The 19,088-nt window shown below is 45.6% G+C and overlaps 1 protein-coding gene across 6 annotated transcripts; it reads left to right on the top strand.

Annotated features, from left to right (window-relative positions):
• The first annotated feature begins 325 nt into the window (after positions 1-325).
• Positions 326-19,045, top strand: COPS7B (COP9 signalosome subunit 7B). Of its 6 annotated transcripts, XR_009724785.1 has the most exons (9): positions 327-429; positions 2,502-2,677; positions 3,887-3,962; positions 5,441-5,529; positions 6,136-6,338; positions 7,609-7,714; positions 13,926-14,048; positions 14,764-14,867; positions 15,702-19,045. XR_009724785.1 is itself a non-coding variant. In XM_061348742.1 (7 exons), the coding sequence occupies exons 2-7, from the start codon at positions 2,516-2,518 to the stop codon at positions 14,806-14,808; spliced, it is 681 nt and encodes a 226-aa protein (XP_061204726.1). In that variant the 5' UTR covers positions 327-429; positions 2,502-2,515; the 3' UTR covers positions 14,809-19,045. The 6 variants fall into 6 exon arrangements, 2 of the variants coding, with proteins under 2 accessions (XP_061204726.1, XP_061204725.1); XR_009724783.1 differs by lacking the exon at positions 13,926-14,048 and having other exon boundaries at positions 326-429; XR_009724786.1 differs by having other exon boundaries at positions 13,929-14,048; positions 14,764-19,045.
• The last annotated feature ends 43 nt before the right edge of the window (positions 19,046-19,088 follow it).

Below are 19,088 nucleotides of genomic sequence, written 5' to 3'. Positions count from 1 at the left end.
TGTAGCCTGGACTTAACAGTGATGGCCCTGCCCACAGGTTATTTCGAGGTGCAAAAGCCCCGCGATGCTGCCACAGCACCTCAAGTCCCCAAAAGAGAGGCAGAAACTTCGCTTCCTTGTCGTGAAACGGCTGCTGGGGACTCGGTGGAGCCGGCGCTCGCTGGGGAGCTGCCGCCACCCCTGTTCCCCCCTCCCCGCCCGCCGTCCCCCGCTCCGGGGCCCCACCGCCCTCACCGGTGGTCGCGGGACCCGGGGCCGGGCTCCGACGATGGGGTTCCGGCGGCCTCCCGAGGCCGGAACGTTGCTCGCGCGGCCGAGCGTTCCGGGGGAAGAGGCCGCGGGCGGGACACCGGCGCCGCCATCATGGCGGCCTGAGGCGCGGCGGGCACGGCGCTGGGAGCCGCAGGGCGGGAGGCCGTGAGCGGAGAGGTAACGCTGGGGGAGGGAGGAGCTTTTCGCTCGCCAGTCAGCGCACCGACCCCTTCTCTTCCCGGCTCCGCAGCCGCGTCTCGGCACTGCCGGGCGAGCGGCTCCCGGAGCCCGGAGTAAAGGAGCGGGCGCCGGGGTGGCGGTGAGGGGCGAGGGGGCCCTGGGGCGGGACCCAGGGTAAATCACCCCCTGCAGCAGGAGTCGGCTCGCTCGGTGGGGCAAGACTCCTGGCCCCGTGGTGGGTGGGTCTGGGGGGCGACCTGCGTGCCCTGCTGCGGGGTCTGCGTTCCGCCTCATAACGGCGAAACCCCTTGGAAAGGCTGCAGCAAGGCGTGGTTTGGGGGAGAAGTCCGGTTGATCACCGTGTGTGGGTTGTTGTAGCCCTTGGGCAAGCTCCATTGAAGTGCGTTCCATTGGTATTTCAGTCACTTCTCCGCAGGGTAGGTCGGCTGTGGAAAGAGCAGAGAGGTGCTCCCGGCGTCACGCTGGTGCAGACTGGTTGCAATAGCAACGTGGGTGTCTGAACGTTAATTTGGAAAGGGGCAAAGAATTGGTATGCCTTTTCTAGCAGGGCATGGATAAAGCTAGTCTGGCTTTTTGTAACCTCATACATCAGCGTGTGCTTTGATTACTTGTGAGGGAGGACAATAGCTTAGGAACTGTGAAATCTGGATCTCATTCCCAGCTCAGTTCATGCACTCTCCTGAGAAAATTGTCCACTGTGTCTGTTCCTTCTCTGTGAGCAGGGAGAATAGTACTGATGCATTAGGAAGGAGAATAGTACTTGGATGCATTAGGAAGCCACATTGGGTGTTACTGTATTGCAGGGATTTCTCAGTCAAAAATGAGGTACTCTTCAGTCAGGCTGCACGTATGCCTCTGATGAAAAGAATCCTAAAGGTACTTTACACTCAGCGCTGAGAAGTCTTTGTGTGATGATTACCTGCCTAGGTTGAGACTGTTTGTACCTGCACGTGTAATGGAATGGAGCAAAGAGTATTTTTAGAAGTTGACTAATAAAGGAAGCTGGCTGTGTTGTCTTAGTTTGGTTAGGCCTGGTGAAATGGTGCAAACAGCTGTGTGACTGTACAACCCCCACAAGGGCAGATGTGGTCCCAGTGGTCACATAGAACAAGATGGGCTCTCTGGTGCTTGGTTTATTTCCACAGAGTAAAGGTTACATGCTATACTGGATAATTATCTGAAGCACACATAACACAAAAAAAAGCCCTTATCTGTTCTTTGTCTGGTGCCTGAATAACATGCCTGGGAAGTTTTTTCTTAGTTGTTTGTAAGCAACTTTTTTTGTTGAACTTATTAATAAAGAGTGTTTCATGTTTCAAAAGCAACATGTTGGTGCTGGGAAGCAGCGGTGCACAGCAGAAAAGTCTGGTAGTGGCTGAAGACAAAGACCTCTCTTTATGGGGACTTTAAATAGAGCCTTTGTAGAAAGGGTATTTTTATCACTTAAGCTTTCCTGTAACACAAAACACTTCAGCTGTATAGTGTAGACTGGTAAGCTACTTACAGGCCACAGATCTTTTTGCCTTTTAGACTCAGAAAGCCATAGGAATTGCGTGTGTACACACATTTTATTCATAGCCAGTTTCAAAGGAAAAGGTGTGTGGTCATACAAGGTGGATTCATTCTGCACAGAGAATTAAATTAGTTGCTGTTTTGAAGCTGTGAATTAAGGAAGGAGTATGTCATATCTGGCCTCTAATAGACGTGATAATAAACATCTTTGCAGTTGGCATTATTTGGCAGCATCAGTAGAAGGAGAAGTCTGAAAACGGCATGGAATTTAAATTCCTTTCCAACTAACAGGAGTAAATCCTTTTAGAGAACTGACCAGAGAGTCTGCAGAAATGTTGCTCAGATATTGTATGAATCATTTTTGCTCCCCAGATAAATCATCAGTTGAACCTAATGGGTTCCTGACCTGGCCTCTGAATTATGAAGGAAAACTTGGCTATGCTGACATGGAAATGTTACACATCTTCTGATCCATGACCAGACAGAATTCAGTAGAGGAGTGAGGATGTGTTAATACTATGCTCTTTTATTGACAGATTGAAAACCTAGAATGGCAGGAGAACAGAAGCCGTCCTGCAATCTTCTAGAGCAGTTTATTTTACTAGCAAAAGGTACAAGTGGCTCAGCTCTGACTGCTCTTATAAATCAAGTGCTGGAAGCTCCTGGGGTTTATGTCTTCGGAGAACTATTGGAGTTAAAGAATGTGCAAGAGGTAAGTGATAAACATCTATCCTAATGCCCCTTCTGCACTCCTAGTATAAAGGATCCCTAGAAGTTTGCACAGACAGCCTTTGTGTGAAATTTCTGTGCCAGTAAGGCCCTGGTGTGGCTTACCTTGGTTCAGATGTTTGCATCTGAGAGATAGTGATTTTTTTCCTCGATATATTAGATGTTAAAAAAATACCTATATAAAGCTTTGCTACTTTAATTCAATTGCTAATACAGCAAACACCAGGCAGTAGCACAGTAACAGTTTTAAGAAGGCACCTAGCCAGCCAAAACAAAAAAAAAATATCCCCTTTTTACTCCTTCATTGTCCTGGAAGTGACTTCAGTGGTCTCCAAAAGTCCTTGTGAACAGATGCCTAGTGTTTCAGGCCTGGGTGGTAACCAAATCCAAGCCATTTCAAACCAAGGTGGAAAGAAAGCTACAGAGTTTTTACTGAGAATTCCTTGCCAGCACCCTCTTCTACTATAATGAGGGAATCTAGGTTGAGTATCTCTGCAGCTGGGGTAATGTGTACAGCAAGTTTGGCTTTCCAAACAGGCTCTTGGATATGCTGAAAAATGCTTCTATGATTATTCAGCATCAAATCGCAAGTATGTTTTTTTTTTCCTGGATCCATTTGCAGCAAATGGTATTAGAAAACCCCCACTCAGTAGCAGTCACTGATTGGTGCTGCAGTTATTCCAGCGATGTGTTTGCATGCGAGAGGAGTGCTATTACTTTCAAATGCACTAAACTTAAAATGCTTAAGCTTGCTTTGAAGTTTTTGTGGCTCTGCAGGCAAGCTGTCTTAGCTTTCCTGGTAATAAATGCTTAACCAGCTGACACCGTTGCTTGCTTGCTTGCTTGTTACATGATGATAAGACCTGGCCCTGTAGGTTGTTATCTGAAATTAAGAGTTACCTTTTTCATTTTGCCTCCTAAGGTGCTACACAAAGCAGTTGGCAGTCCAAACTGTACTTAAGTTCTGGTGCATTGAAATGACAGGATCATCTTGACTCTAAAACTGCTGAACTTTGCTGCTGCTCATGAGGCCTTAGAAAAGGCCAGCTCTTTAACATCATGACATAATTGCTTTTCTGTTTACTGATTGTCCTTTGTAGACTCAAAACATTCCCTGGTGAAAATACCTGTGAAAGGTTGTGTTGACTGTTAACATGTTACATGGCATTTATTTTGTTTTCCTACCATCCAGCTTGCTGAAGGGTCTAATGCTGCTTATTTCCAGTTGCTGAACCTGTTCGCGTATGGAACATACCCAGACTATGTAGGTAAGAGACTGCTGCCTGTTTGCAGAGTGTGAGACTAGGTTGTCCTTTGCTTTCTGTGGTACGTGGCATAGTGTGGCTGGGTGAAAGTGTCTAAGAACAGAATTTGCTTGCGAGGAGAATTGTTCATAGAGGGTCTTTGGATCATGTGTGCTTTTTAATTGCTAAAATGTGAAGGAAAGGCTATAGACTATGGTGTTTTACTGGCTTGGATGGGACTGCAGCACTAGACTGAATTGGCCTGTAGCAGTATTCAGTGTTCACAGGCCACTTACTTCTGTGGAGTGCAATTTTAGACATCTGTTTTGAAATTTAGATGACACCAGTTACAGAAGCTGCAGAAAACTTAAGCAAAATTGTTCTGCATTATTCATAAAAACCTATATGGCTTGTGGGATAACCTTTTATTCTGTGACAGCATTGCTAAACAAAATGAAGAATTTCTTAGCTAGACTACAAATAGAAATAATGACTTTTATATGGCTTCAGAAGGACTATGTGTGAATCATCTTAGTATCTGTTGAGATGTGCTTTTATCTCTGGTGTCTATGCTTCTGTTCTGCTGCAATTTATTACTTCATTTGTGGGTAGCAGCCTTATCCAGACCATTACAGAGTGTGACAAATAATTCTGTCATGGTACTGCTTGTCACTGTGGTGGATGAGATCCCTAGTTCCAGTAGGGAGAAGTGTCATCTCTAAGTACAAGGACTGGAAATTCCAGTGGCTGTGGAGCAACGCGAGCCTTATGAGTTCTGTGGCTGATTAGAAGATTGTTTGCTGTGTGTGGACCTTGTGTCCCAGCATGTGACAGCACAGTTTGTTCCTTTTCTAATGAAGAAAGAGAAAGGGGGAAAAGTGGTCAACATGAAGAGCATTGAATGAGGTGGGATGGGAGGGAGAAATTGAGTAGTCCTGAAACACTAATTTCCATTAAAGTGGATATTTTAAAGAGTTTCTTTGCTTTGGAAAGCTGCCAGTTTCCCTTCTGTTTTTAAATATTCATGAAGCACATGGGTATAATACAGTAACAGTAGGGCCATCTAGATTAACAATTTCTCCTCTCTTCCTCAGGCTGGTACTTACACTTTCAACCCTAAATTCTTCAGTTTTTCAGAGAAATAAAACCAGCTGTATTTTCTGTCAGCTCATTAATGAAACAAAAATTACTTGGTGGTAGAAACAAAGCATCAACCAACTGTTTTGACAGGACAGTGCTTGTGTAGATGTGAATTACACTGATTCTAAAACCAGAATTACTAAAGAAGCAGAGAAGAATGGAATTGCCAAATTGTTTTTTAACTTTCCCTTCTCCTTGAGTGTGCTAATTTGTCAGCATCAGTTCTCTCTGTTCATCAGCACCTACAGTAGCTGGAAGAGTTTATCTTTTCAGGGTTTAGTGTAACCATCCTGAAGTTCTGCAGCCTTGACTATATAATCCTTGAAGCCAAGTCCTGAATCTCATCTTTTTAACATTAACAGCAAACAAAGATAACCTACCTGAATTAACAGTGACTCAGAAAAACAAGCTGAAACACTTGACAATTGTAAGCCTGGCATCCAGAATGAAGGTAAAGTACACTGTTTATGATAAAGATATGGTTTTGGTTTTGAAAATTACATTGATTCTTTAATATTGAAGTTGTATTGGACTTCATTAGTACTCACAAAAAATCCTGCAACTAGGAAAGTATCTGTAATGTGTAGTATTCTCTTGTGTTGCATTTGGGACATTGATTTAGTGGATTTCCATGGATGAGATATGGGGATATCAGAACTTCCACACAAACTGGTCAGGTAGGGCTGGGAAACTTTGTATGGCTTCTTTAACAGCTGCAGTTGAAGAAACAGCAAACAGTGTTGCAAGGAATACTAAGTCTCGAGATTCTTAAAAACACTGACTCTTACTCTAGAGAAAACAAAGTAGCACTCTTAAAATCATCTACAATCTCTTTTTTTCCCCCCAGAATGTGTTATGCCAAAACTTCAGAAATTACCAAAGTTGAGTCAGAATATCATGTAGCCTAGTAGCAGGTGTTTGCTCTGCCACAATCAGTCAATGATGTACTTGCAGGTTAAAGTGTAGGATACAGTAAACATTTGGGTCTTGACCTAACACTTAACCGTTCATTTTGGCTCTAGGACTGTTAACTTATTCTTGGACTTGCTGTTTTTAGTGCATTCCCTATTCTGTATTGCTGAAGGATCTGGATATGAAAAATCTGAGGGAGTTGGAAGATCTGATTATTGAAGCAGTTTATACAGATATTATCCAGGGGAAGCTGGATCAGCGAAACCAGGTGCTAGAGGTGGACTTTTGTATCGGCAGAGACATTCAGAAGAAGGACATCAGTAACATTGTCAAAACACTCCAGGAATGGTGAGGCAGCCTCTCCACCTTCCTTGTTCTTGTACATAGCTTGTCTTGGTTTTTAATTGCCTCAAAGCTTCAAGTGCTGGCTCAATTTCACCATGTTCCATTAATCAGGATTTTTATGCTGTAAATAGGCAACATTGGAGGAGGAGTCTATAGGGCAAGTTTTCCAGGATCCCATCTAGGATTCAATTTGTCTTATGTATCAAGCCAGAGTATACTAGGTCTTGAGATTCTGCTCTTAGTAGAGCTTTTACATGGCAGAACCCTAGCTAGGAGTGGAGGCCTTTTCAAACAGACGTGCCAGACTGGACTCATGGTCTTGTAAGTGGGAGCTACTCCCCTTTCTGCTGTTATACTTGGTAACAAAAACAGAACAGTCCATTATTTTTCAGCATTTTCACTGTGATGAGAACTGTATGGGCAAGTTCTAGAGAATTACAGTTCTTTCGAGGGGATGCCTCTTCAAGTCTGAAGTTTCAGATGCTTTTGTTTGCCTTCTTTTTGTTTCTGCAAATGCAGGCTACATGCAACCATATTGAGGCTGTGGTACTATCTTTTTGTACCTTTGCCAGGAAGCTGCTTCTCTTCTTTTTGTAGGATTCCCTTCCCACCCAGAAAAATTCCCCCGTAGACTGTGGAGCCTGTGGCAGGTTCTGAGCTGGCTGGGAATTCCTTCCTAGTTGCTATGGTAATGAGTGCATGAAATGTAATTAAACTTCTGGGCAAATACGCTGTCCTGAGGTTGGGGCAGGTTTTTTGCTTTTCTGCTTCAAGTCCCTCAATCCCTACATGGCAGGAGGGCTCTGGCAGCTTCCAGGCCCTTACAGCATTGTTTGGAAGGTAACAATGAACCTGCTGCCAAGTTGCTTTCTGTCCTCTCCAGTTAAAAGTTGTGTTGAGTGCTCGCCTTTTGAACACTTAATAGGCAGGGGGGGGTATCTTAATATGACTTTTTATTTTAATTTTAAATTTTTACTTCTGAAAAATGTTTTACATCCGCATTTAAGCCATAATTCTGACTGAAAAGGAAGTTGAAAGTGCATTGAGCCTGCACTTTTTTGATGGTAAGAGTAACATGGACTCTGAAGAATACTGTGAAATACATTGAGTAAGCAGTAAAGCTTTCTGTTGCCAGCTTTTATACCCCCTCTTTAAGCAGGGGAGATAAATTCAATAATCTCCTAAACTTCCAGGCGATCATGATTTTTCAGATTGCCCGATTGAGCTGCTCCAAAGGGAACTCATAAACACTGATGTTGTTTGTATCTTGCAGGTGTGATGGTTGTGAAGTGGTTCTTTTAGGAATTGAGCAGCAAGTACTTAGAGCCAACCAATACAAAGAGAACCATCACCGAACTCAACAGCAGGTAGAGATCGAGGTGGGTACAGAGTTACTTCAGACTGTTCTATGCTTTTGATAAATGTTTGTTTACTGAAGACAATAATCTGATAACACCTGGTTAATGTTCATGGCATCTCTGAAATAGGCTAGCAGTCATGCAAATCGGATGTGCTGGTTTGGGGTAGGGAGAAAACACATCTGCTTCCATGTCCTGGTAACAACACAAATACCAATTTTGCCCACTTTTAGCAGGTTGGAACTTTTCTTTTAAAATTGTTACAAGTTTAGGCTAGGTGACTGCACTAGCTGTGGTTTCCTGAATTGCTTTATTAGGAAAAGTGTGCTTTTAACAGAGCTTTGATGCAATTCTGTTCCTTTTGTACAAGGCAGGAAGGAAGGAAGGAAAAACAGTTCTTTGTTTTAAACCTGAAAGTGTAATAAAAATCTCTCGAGTCTCATTGCTTTTGCAAAAATGTCCTCAGCACCTTGCTTTGGGGGATCAGGTTAAGCACTCAGACAGGATTCTCTGGTACATTCTTCAGCAGTGTGACCCAGGAGCTCTTTGCCTCTGTTCCATGCACAACTAGGCAGTAGGTGGCAGCACGGGCACGCGATTTTAGTCACTGCTGATGTGTATTTACTTGTGAGAACAAATCTTGGCTAATACAGCTGTAAAGGTGAAAATGGTCCTCCCGAGACACTTTCTCAGGCTTTATTTCTTGGAGAGTTGCATCCCTGCAGGTTTACGTTTGCCTTCTGAAGCAGCGTATGTTTGGCGGCTTGATTTGCATTCATAGTGCATTTGGGTTGGCAGATGCCTTTGACCTGGAGTTGGCCACCTGACTCCCAAACTTGTTTTGGCCCATGGGGTTTTTTTAAGCATTGCTTGTTGTACTTCTGGGTAGCCCCTGGTGTCCCCCTCCAGGGGACAGAATGTGGTGCCTGGTGCTGGATCTCTTCAGCTAGAGTAACAGAAGCACTACTGCTGCTTCCCACCAGATCAATTCCTGTTCCTAGCTCACACAACCAGCTAGGCCAGATGGCATTTTCCCTTTTCAAGTATTGTCCTATGTGTAAGCTTGGGTTTTTTTTTCAGTTTCCTTTGTCCTTCCTGTTTCTGGTCAACAGAATGGCAGCCTTCTACACCAAGGCAGTAGCAGGTTGCTCTGCCAGCCAGAAAGGTGGTACAATATTGTGCTTAGGAAAAAAAAAAAACCAGTAATCCCTAGTTATTCTGTATTGGACCCAGACTGGAAATATTAACAACTCTGGCTGTGAGGATGAAACATTACCTTTAATAAACTCAAGTGCAGAGCGTATTTCTGGTGGGAGAGTTTATTTTATAAACTTCATTCTGTACTCCAAGGATTTTTCGGTATGCTTATGAGCAGAGTTTCTGCTGCCAGGGGAGGAAGAAGCAGGTGCTGATTCATTGTCTCTTCTTGGCCAGGTCACAAACATAAAGAAAACATTAAAAGCTACAGCCTCGTCGTCGGCACAGGAGATGGAACAGCAGCTGGTAGAGCGAGAGTGCCCTCCACACACAGAACAAAGGCAGCCCACAAAGAAGATATCCAAAGTCAAAGGGCTGGTTTCCAGCCGTCACTAGAACATACCGTCTAAGTGTCATTCAGCTAGGAATGACAACAGGAGGAGCAAACAAGGGCCTGCGTCTCCTTTTTCAGTGGGTTCTGGGCCAGTGCTTTCCAGGCTGGCAAATGAAAGCTCTGCTTGAAACAGCTTCTAGTTAGCAGCACCTGGCTAAGTTACCCTGTGCAGCCCCTATTAATTTTCAGGGTGTCCCTCTTCTGGTCCTGTGAAGAGGGACTTCTAAAGAAAGGGACTAACCAAAGGGGCAGGACAGAAGGAAAAAAAAGTCTGTGGACAGTTTTGCTCCCTCCCAGCCAGTCTCATTGCTGCTTAACCTTGAGGAAGCTGCTGTACTAAATCAGGTCTTGGGAGAACTTCTGTAGGAAGTGTCTGAATCCCAGGGTTGAAGTGTGGCTACCAAAGCCAGGCTGGGAGCGAGGAAGCCATCAACACAGATCTTTTAATTCCCAAAGGGAGCGCAGAAAGGTTTCTAGGCCAGGAATTGCTTTACATGGAAGTCTTCAGCCTTTTCACTACCCCTGTCTATTTTAAACTAGGGTGAAATTCACACTACCTCACTCTGTGAAGATGAGATCTAGTGCTGGGCTGTTTACTTAACTGTCTGTTTACTGCCCTTACTAAGCCCTTTAATCTCTCACAGATTTATAGCACTGTTCTGCATCTCTGAGGCATCAATACAATAAGCAGGAAGCAGGATGCTCTTTCAAGACTTTCTTATTGCAGGTGGTTAGGCGCATACTAGAAACTGTTTCTTCTGAATGTGATGTGACCTCCCAGAGCTGCTTGTGAGTTGTTTCCCCCACTGATACTTCAGAGGGTAATGCATTTGCTCTTCTTGGATGCTAGCGACAGTGGTCTGCATGGGAGAAGAGCCTATTTAGCATTGTGCTAGGCTGGTGGCCTAGGACCCACTGGCAGGGGTCGCAGCAGCTGAAGCAATGGACTTGACTAGTTTTTCTGAATTTTGAACACTTTCAGGTTGTATTTTCCTCCCTTTTTTTTTTGTACATTGTTGTGACTTTAAAGCATTTCAGCCTTTGTTTTGTGTTTTTTATTTGTTACAGACTAACTTCAGGTGATTTGCACCTAGTTTGGCAAGGTGTGGGGTTTTTTTAAGGGTGAGGGTGGGGTTGGCACTGAAACAGCAATTCACAAAAAAGCACATTTTAGAAAAAAATTAAAAATGCTGATTTAATGTCAGAGTCTGGAGTCTTGGCTTTGAGGCTGCTTTAGGCTTCTAATCCAGCAGCACTTGTTCACTTGCGCATTTACTTGACGTTACATTATCAGAAGGTCTGACTAATGTCCCTGATGAATCTGGGAGGCAGGGAAGTGCTCTTCCCATTTTGTCAGTAGTTCATCTTTGTCCAAATTTGTGCAGAAGGATCTGTAGCAAAGCCAGTAGCTGAGCCCAGAGTCCTGAGCCTAAACACCTTTAATTTCTGATTGTGGATGGTTTATATCTGTGCTCTGTCTTAGGCCAGTTGATACCTTCCTCTGGGTCTGGCAGAGGACTGCTTTGCAGTTTGGCCCCTGCATTTCACTGTACTCCATGCTCTAAAGAGAAGGGCTTCCTGTGAGTGGGCAGGGGAGCCGTTTAAACAGAGGACTGTGACAGTGCTCCAGTCCTGCAACCAGCTTTCACCTGCACTTGCTTGTGCCGCCTTGTTGCTACCAGACTTCTTTGCTGCCTGCGTGTTTTCAGTCCTCAGTCACAGGATCTGTTGTACACTTGAAAGTAAATTCCTCTCCTTTTCCTCTCCTGCAGTGCAGGCACACCAGCTTTGAATCTTGAGAGGTGGATCTAAATACCTCCCATCCAGCATCCTCTGTGTCAAGTCGCTTTGTTTCTGATTCTTTGCCAGCTCGCTCTCCCCTAGAAATGTTAGTCAGAAATTTGCCAGGGAAGAATGTTAAATGCATAAGGCCAGAGCAAGAAGCTTTCCCCTATATTTTCAGGAAACTGCTTCCGAACCAGTGGCAGTACTAATTTCTGTACTAGCTTCTTGCAATGTTTAGCTGACAGCTTCTCAGGAGGTGTAGGTGGACCTTGAGACTTTGTGTACCCAAGTCTAATAGATCTGTGTGATGGAAATGGACTGTTTCTGGCTTCCTGTGTGGACAGCTGCAGTGTACTGGTCATCCAGTTCCTATCTGGGTTTGAATAGTGAGGAGAGGTTCTGTAGTCCTCACTAGCCTTCCCATTTTTAATATCAGTCCTGCAGAGAGGCAGAAGTAATACAAATGCCTTTGGAAATCACATCAGCTCCTCGGCAAGCCACAGTCTGCTGAGGAAATAGATGTGAATTTGGCATCCTTAGTCTTTATTCCCTGCCAGTTACAGGAGCCGCGTTAGTTTGCTGAAGCTTCTTTAGTGTGTTGGAAGTTTTCAAGTTTGTACGGTTTTGCTGTTCTCAAAGCCTGGCTGGAGGTGAAGAACTTATTTATGCTTCAGTACACACTGCCTTTGATCAGCAAAGAAGCAAGAGAGAAAATAGCACTTTGAATAAAGAGCTGTCCCATGTTTGATGGCAATAGAGGACAGAGAATGGAATGAGGTATTGGAGGGAACTGAGCTGTTTGCATGTTTGGCTTTCCTGGTGTGCCAACAATGTGCTTGGTGCCGCAAAAGGAGTGGGGGTGTCCTTGCAATGAGCCCAGTCTGAGATGAGTCATTAACAAATGACATGCAGAGAGTACCTGGGGGAGGCAAACAGCTCTGCAGCAGCTGGTTAATGAATCTGGCTTGAACGAAACAGTTAGAAGCTATTCCAGGAATCAAGCAGAAGGCATAGTTGTTAACAGGGAAGGATGCAGGAGGTGCTATGCTGTTTGAAAAGGACAGCAGATAAAGACTGCATTGCCCCTGTGACTTACAGGGAGGGCAGCAACTCAGAGCAGAGTTGTGTGAACTGGGTGCTGGTGAGGGCTGAACTGCAGACAGTTTTGAGTGGGGAGTGCCTAGGGAGCTTAATTGTGCTGTGGGACAAGAGGGAGGTGGAAGCAGAGGTAGATTTTATGCAAACTCCCATGTATTGCATGTGCCTGCTGGAGGCAGCTAACACAGCTTGTCTGTGCACTGCTGGACACTGCTCCCTGACGTGGGGAGAGCATCTTGCCCTACTTTGTTTTATGGCAGCAGTGGGCTGCTCCAGCTGCAGCTTGCTTCAATATTGCAGCAGGACAAAGCTTGAGCTATTGAACTTCTGTTTGCCTGCTCCACCCGGAGGGAGACAAAGTAGAGGGAGCTGCCTTCCCTCTGCTCTTCAGGGCTTTATTGTCTAGCTTCATATTCTGCAGCTCCACTTCTACTAGTGCTTGTTTAATATGGAATTGAGCACTGAGCTGGAAAATGGAAGAGAGGATCTCAGCTGATTGCAGTGCTGGTAGGCTGCCTTAGCCCTAAAAGCTGTGCCTCATGCTAACAAACGTCCCTGGCATTCCTGCTGTGACTCAGTTGATACCAGCTAACATCAGGCAATTTTGGAACACAATAAAGCAATGCTGATGTCAGACTTTTTACAGAAAATAATAATAATAAAAAAAAGTTTTGGTTCCAAATTATCCTTCTTTTACTTCCCTCCTCACCTTGTTTAATAAGAGGAATGTTAGCTTAGTCTTCCATTGAGAGCAGGAGGGAAAATCAGTGATGCTGATGTTCAGGCTGGAGACCCATCCTGCAATCAGCCTTGTGCAGGCTTCTGAAAATCAAGTGGGTGCTTGTGGGGCTGCATGCAGGCTTGCAACCCCTCTCCATGGCTCACATACGGGAGTAGGACCTGCAGAGCTGCTCTCCAAAGTGAGGCTGGGGAAAGGGAACCTTTTGTTCCCATAGAAGAGAGTGGTGGTAAGAGATGGCCGTTTTCCCACCAGCCCTGCAAAGTGAATTTTGCTGAACAGCTTTCTGTTGCTGGAGAAATGGAAAATTACACAAAACCCAGTGAGTGGTTTTGGTTTTAGTGTTCTGCTTATCCTATGCAGGGGAAATGCATTGGTCCGTGTGCATAAAAAGGGAGTTGGGCTTACTCATTGCAGGGAAGGCAGAAGGGAAAGTGCCATGAATTTTGATAGCTGTATTGAAATGTGACAAATTGCATGGGTAAAACACACTTTTCCTAAACTTTCGGTTTGTACAGATTTATACAAATGCATCTAAGCTGTTTAGAGAGCCTTTTCATTTTGAGAACCATGTAAAACCCATCTTCAGTCAGGGTACAACAGTCAAAGCTGATAAATTTGTAGGCCTGTTGGTGCTGCTGTTTGTTACTTCAGTGTCTGAGCCTGGTGCAGACTTCACAATGGAGAGAATCAAGGTTGCTGTTCATTCTGAGTAATGGGGAAGGGAGAAATGAAGGAATCTGCCCCACAGGTACCAGCTAGCCAGACCTCTGGCACCTAGTCCCATACAAAGTTTTTTCCTGTGGTACCCACTGCACCAAAGTCCTGTATAGCAGTGATCTAATGCAAAGGAACTAAAACCCAAATCTGTCTGTCTTATTTTTGTTTAATCTGAGAGAAACCCAGATGCTTTGAGATAGGTAAATTAAAGTTTAGAGTGATCTCAGTTAGTACTTGTAACCTTAACCTTGTATTTTCTTAATGGAATTTTTATCTGACAGTCTGACTGAATTTCTCAGCAGAGTTTTTAGAAATATGTCATTGTCTCACTCTGCTCCATGGTGAAGGTCGGTGTCTCTCAGGGACTGCTGACATTTTGCTGATATTTCATCAAGTTTGGCCCTACTACAGAGGTACCAGAGGTAAGTGACTGAAGCTAGAGAGGTGTATCCTAAGGAGAATGCTTATTTACCCTCTAGGCTGAGCTGCACCCTGCTTCCTAGTGGCTCTGCGGTGGTACTTCCATCCTGTGAGATGCCCTGATGTATTTGCTGCAGGCTGCGAATTGCATGAGTGTGATAGCTGTGACCATGGCTTTTTCTTGTCAAGAAGAAGGAAAGATGTCCCTGCTGTAGTGAATGAATATACACACTGGAGAGTCCAGACGGGAATGGGATGCCACAAGGTCATTTAACAGTCCTGAAATGTGTATTTCACCACAGAGTGCAAAAGGCTCTGCAAGCAGTCCTTGCTTGGTGTAATTTTAGTAGAAGATAGGGCACCTTTCCACAGGTCTGGGCCTCCTAAAGAGGCTCTGTGTTGTTAGACATTTCTTTTAATGTTCGTGCAGACATGATACCTCTGTTTCCAGAAGAGCTGATGGTGGTGGTAAGTGAAGCTGTGCTTCATCAGGGATAAGCCTTTTTGTGAGTATTTTGAGCTTGGCTGGCTCTAGGGCTGCAGCTTCATGGGTATGAAGTTTGGAAGTGGTGCTGTCTTGCCCTCCAAACTCTTTCAGAAGATGCTGTTTTATCTCAGCCCTCATATTTCAGTCACTGTCTTATGATTAGCAGTCCTAAGGCTGATTTGAACTGATGCAATAAGTAACATCTTGGTGTTTCATTGTCACCTTCACAGCTGTTAGAGAGCACCAGTTCCTACAGGATCAGCTGCCAGCTGTGATGCTATACCTTTTACATCAGGACTGAGATGACATCTCTCCTTGCTGGCAGACAAGCCAGGTGGGTAGGCATTACTCCTCAGAGCTGTTGTTCACTTAAGGAGGCGCAGACTATTGCCTGGGTTAGCATAATGGAAATCAAGGACAAGGGCAGTGTTGTAAATAAGGGGCAAAGCAGATAGCTGTGTCCTATCCCAGCTCTGCTACAGCTGCAGAAAACAACCTTGAGCACATCAGCTCCTCCGCAGATGCATTTCCCAGGACAACCTCTCACTTGTGTGCTGACTTTGTGGCAGAGGTTTATAGAGTGCTTTGCTCTCCTGGTGGGGCAGAGGTTCATTGCTGATGGAATTGAAGATGTGTGTGTATGAGAGGAGGGATTCTCAAAGCTTCTAAGCTTTAAGAAGTCATCTTCCTCCTATGTACCATACCCTTCTTTTCCCCTGATGCAGCTAAGGTGGTCTACCATGGGACTATCAGCTTGCAGTATTATGGGTAATATGCCAGGTTGATTATGCAGGGGGCAGGTAAAATAGCCTGTGCCTTTCAACAATATCAAAGGGATGCTACCTAATGATTTTCCTATTAGCTCTTTTCCCAGCCTGCCACAGTCACTGCAGAAGTGTCATTTACAAAAGCAGTTTGCAACTCATTACCCTGGATTTTCACTGTAGTTCTGCTCCAGAGAGCATGGGCTTTTGCTGTGTGCCCCAACCTAATGAATTGCCTGGTTTGGTTAGTGCTGCCATCCCTTCTGACAAGGGTGGTTGCTGACTGACAGGAGTGGGCCTGAGTTCAATTCCCTTCTTGTTTTTGACTTGTGCTTGTGTCAAGCACAGGCTCCCTCTGGAAGCTGCCTTGTGATTCCTTCTCTTTGTTTTTCTACATTCTGCAGGAAGCAGCCTATGCTTGGAGAAGTCCTAGAGCAAGTGACAGGGGCATGTGTGCCCTTTCCAGCTGGAAAATTCCACTGCTGTCCTGCTCTGAGCTTTTCTTCATTGGTTTGGGATTTGCTGTCACCTGAGCTGGGCTTTGCAACCCTTCAGCAATAAATACCTTGGAAAAGTTGCACTAATGGTACCAAGGAAACGTGCAGTGTGGGCTGGGGGAAGAGAACTGATTTCTCACACGTTTGAGGGCATCTGTGTCCCTGTTGTGGGAGCTCTGAGGTCTGCTCCTGCTTGTTCGGGCTTTGCATGGCACTTGTTAGAACAGTGCTAGAGAAAGCTCTTAGCCTGTTTAACTAGAGAGCGGTGTGCTTTTTCAGGCTAGAGGTCTATGGCTCATCTAGTGCTAGGAATGGCTCCTGGAAAGGGGAAATTGGGGCTGTCCCTGTATCATGTCACAAGTACTCCCACTTTGAAGCTGAATATGGCTACTGCTTATTCAGGTGGTAGTGCAGGAAATGTGTAGGTCCCATGGGTGTTAGTTTGACTGGAGTGTGAACTGGGACTCTTGCCACCGTTGCTTCCAGGTGTGTGTGAACACCTCTGCTAAGTGCAGAGCTTGCTGTGGAGATGTCACATGCCAGCCCCCTGAGGTTGCAGCTTGCATCCAGGACTGCTCTTCCTGTTCAGTTATGCTGTGTCTGGGCTGGGATGTGGCAAGGGAGTTTTCCAGTGCTGGCCCTGGATCCTTTTACTGGATGTCATGAGAGTTTGACCTAGCTGGCCCACAAGGGAGGCAGTGATGTGAGATCAGTTTGTTTCTGCTGCATGTGATGCCTCCTTCCCTCTTAATTAGATTCTTGTGGCCCCTATTTCTTGATGGCCTTGTTTCCTACTGAGCCCCTGTCTGGAGACCCAATTGTGGCCTTATCAGATGCTTGCTGTGCTCTAAGGAGCTGTTTCTGTTTCCTGTTCTGCCCTGTCTTCTGAACTGAGGAAGGTGCTTGTCAGTGCTCTGAAAACTGACCAGTGTTCTCAATGTCACTCTGTCTGTCAAACACACCAGTCTGGCTGTGCCATATGGGTGCTACAATTGAATGGATCCAAAAGTTTTCCCAAGTGCTCTTTCACCAGAGTGCTGCCTTCTCTCTTGCACATCAGCCCACACCCTTGTGCGGGCACCGTGTTCCTGTCCTGCAGGTGGGAAACCAGCATGCTGAGTGAGGGTGACTTACCCTGCTCAGAGTGGAAGCAGCAAAGTGAGGAGCCAAACTGTTACCCCCTCCCTCTGCACAGAGAACTCTCACTCTGATCACTCTCCTTCTGCCAAACTAGTGTCCTTTTGCAGTGCAGCTTTGTCCTTTTCTTGGGCTTGCTCTTTTCCAGGAAGCCCAGTTGATGGAAGGATTCTGCTGTGGGATTATGCTGCAGAGGATTAACAGCGATCCAGACTATACGTGACCCCAGGCTGTTATTGCTGGGATATCCTCAGCCTGATCTCAGGTTGTGCCTCACTTAGGTGGCCAGATTTTGTGGATTGAATTCCTGAGTCTTGTTCTGTTGAGGAGAGGCCTTCTGTCACTGGGCAGATGGTTTCATTCCAGCTCTGGCTTTGCAGCAGACACAGAACTGGAAGGGGGATTGCCCCCCCCTTGTTCCCAGCCTGGTACCTGTTGTGGTCACTCCTCTGGCTCCATGCTCAAGAACCAGGACCCTGAGGGGACCTGCAGTAACACCACTGTTCAGACCTGGTGTGCAAGGTCTGCACAGTATGTGAATACTTACTGTCCTGGTAGGTTTGCAGGGTAACAGTGGACAGTCCCTTCTGATGGGCATCTCTTTACGAGCTCCTGTTACAGCCCCTTCCCTTAGAAGATAGGTGGAGCAAGCAGGGGGACCTTCACAAGTGTTGTATTTGCCTTGCAGAGCCTCAACAGAGGTTGTCATTACCTACCAGCATCTCTGGAGGGCTCTAGCTGACTCTCAGGGCACTGAGCTGCCAGCTGCCTTTCCTGCCTCCCTCCCTCCTGGGGTCTTGATTTTGTTCCCCATAGGCAATATCATAGGCTGCTGCTCCCCATCCAGCTGAACCCTGAGCACCAGAGGTGGGTACCTGTCTCTGACAGATGCTTTTCTTGCACCAGGCTAGAAACGTCATGCATGTGCGTCTAACCTGATGATTGAGCTGTCGGGTGTCTGGATGAATCCTCTTGTTCTCTAAACCTAATGTTCTCTAATAGTTGGGGAGAGCCTGGCTGGAGGTTTCTATGGTTTCCTGTTGGTTGCTAAGGAAAAGGATCTCTCTGCCTCTATGTCTTGGTGACTTTCTTTTTGCCCTGTCCTAGGCGCTGGAGCCCAGAACATAATGCTCCTTGTTTCACAGCCCACTACAATGGTCAGGGCGCAATTTGGGACTCCTGTCACGGCTGAGCTGGGCACCTGCCACTCTTTTATTTTTAATTTCTAAGGCCTCTTTGACGAGTGAGACCAAAGAGCCTTCCTGCAGGAGTTTGTGCTTTTGCTGCGCTCCCCACCCCCTCGCTCGCTGTTTCCTTTAGAGCTCTGAGTAATTTTTACAGTTTATTTCATGCACTTTACATAGCAAGAAGCTGTAGCAACAGCTGGGTCCGTGAATCCTTACCAGGCAGCCCTCAGTGTGTTTTGGTCTGTCTATGTATTGTCCCAGGCACAGTTAAATACATTTGTGCGGGCAGAAGGGACTTTACGAAGGTTTGGTGAGTGGGAATATCAACAAGATACTTAGTGAGCTGCTGGATTCTAGAATAACAGTGCCTTGGGCATAAAGCTCTATTCCCACTAGCACGACTGGGGGCCAGATCCAACATGGTCTCCTTGTTGCTGTCAGCAGGGGCTGCATCTCCATGCGGTGCCCAGTGATAAAGCGATGGTTACAAGATGAAATCTGGACCCAAACCTGCAGACTGGAAGTGGTTAAAACGTGTCTAGGCCAAACGCTGCTCTTGTCACACTGCTGAAAATCCGGGTCCAGGCTGTTGAAAACGGTGGGCTTATTTCCAGGGGTGCCATTCAGGATGTGGGCACAGATGAGCTGCCTGAGGCCATGTGCTCTCGCAGGGAGCTTGGCTGGGTTTTCAGAGGCTCATGGCTGTGCAGCGCCAGGCAGGATTCGGTCCATCAGAGCATCACAGGATTGGGCGCAAGTTTACTTTTGCATATGGAATCAAAGCTTAAAATATCAGCTGGCCTTTCTCTCACTCCTGACTTTCCTAAAACATCTGAGCAATTTCTTCTTTAACTCAGTTGAAATCAATCAATCTGACATTTAAATTGTATGTGAATTTGATAAATAAAGACAGGTTACAAAATGCCACATGGAATGATTTTTTTTTTTTTAAAGTTTTTCAACTACTTTT

The sequence above is a fragment of the Neopsephotus bourkii genome, unplaced genomic scaffold (genome assembly GCF_033783945.1).
Source record: "Neopsephotus bourkii isolate Nb327-2 ecotype Australia unplaced genomic scaffold, CSIRO-AGI_Nbou_v1 NB_369, whole genome shotgun sequence".
Taxonomy (NCBI): Eukaryota; Metazoa; Chordata; class Aves; order Psittaciformes; family Psittacidae; genus Neopsephotus; species Neopsephotus bourkii.
The sequence above is the reverse complement of the archived record's forward strand: the minus strand, read 5'-3'. Positions and strand labels throughout refer to the sequence as shown.

Excerpts from the sequence above, each read along its gene's own strand:
- COPS7B (XM_061348741.1), top strand. The coding sequence starts at position 2,516 with ATGGCAGGAGAACAGAAGCCGTCCTGCAATCTTCTAGAGCAGTTTATT. Across the intron at positions 3,963-5,440 it reads AACATACCCAGACTATGTAG|CAAACAAAGATAACCTACCT; the intron begins GTAAGAGACTGC and ends TAACATTAACAG. Across the intron at positions 6,339-7,608 it reads GTCAAAACACTCCAGGAATG|GTGTGATGGTTGTGAAGTGG; the intron begins GTGAGGCAGCCT and ends TGTATCTTGCAG.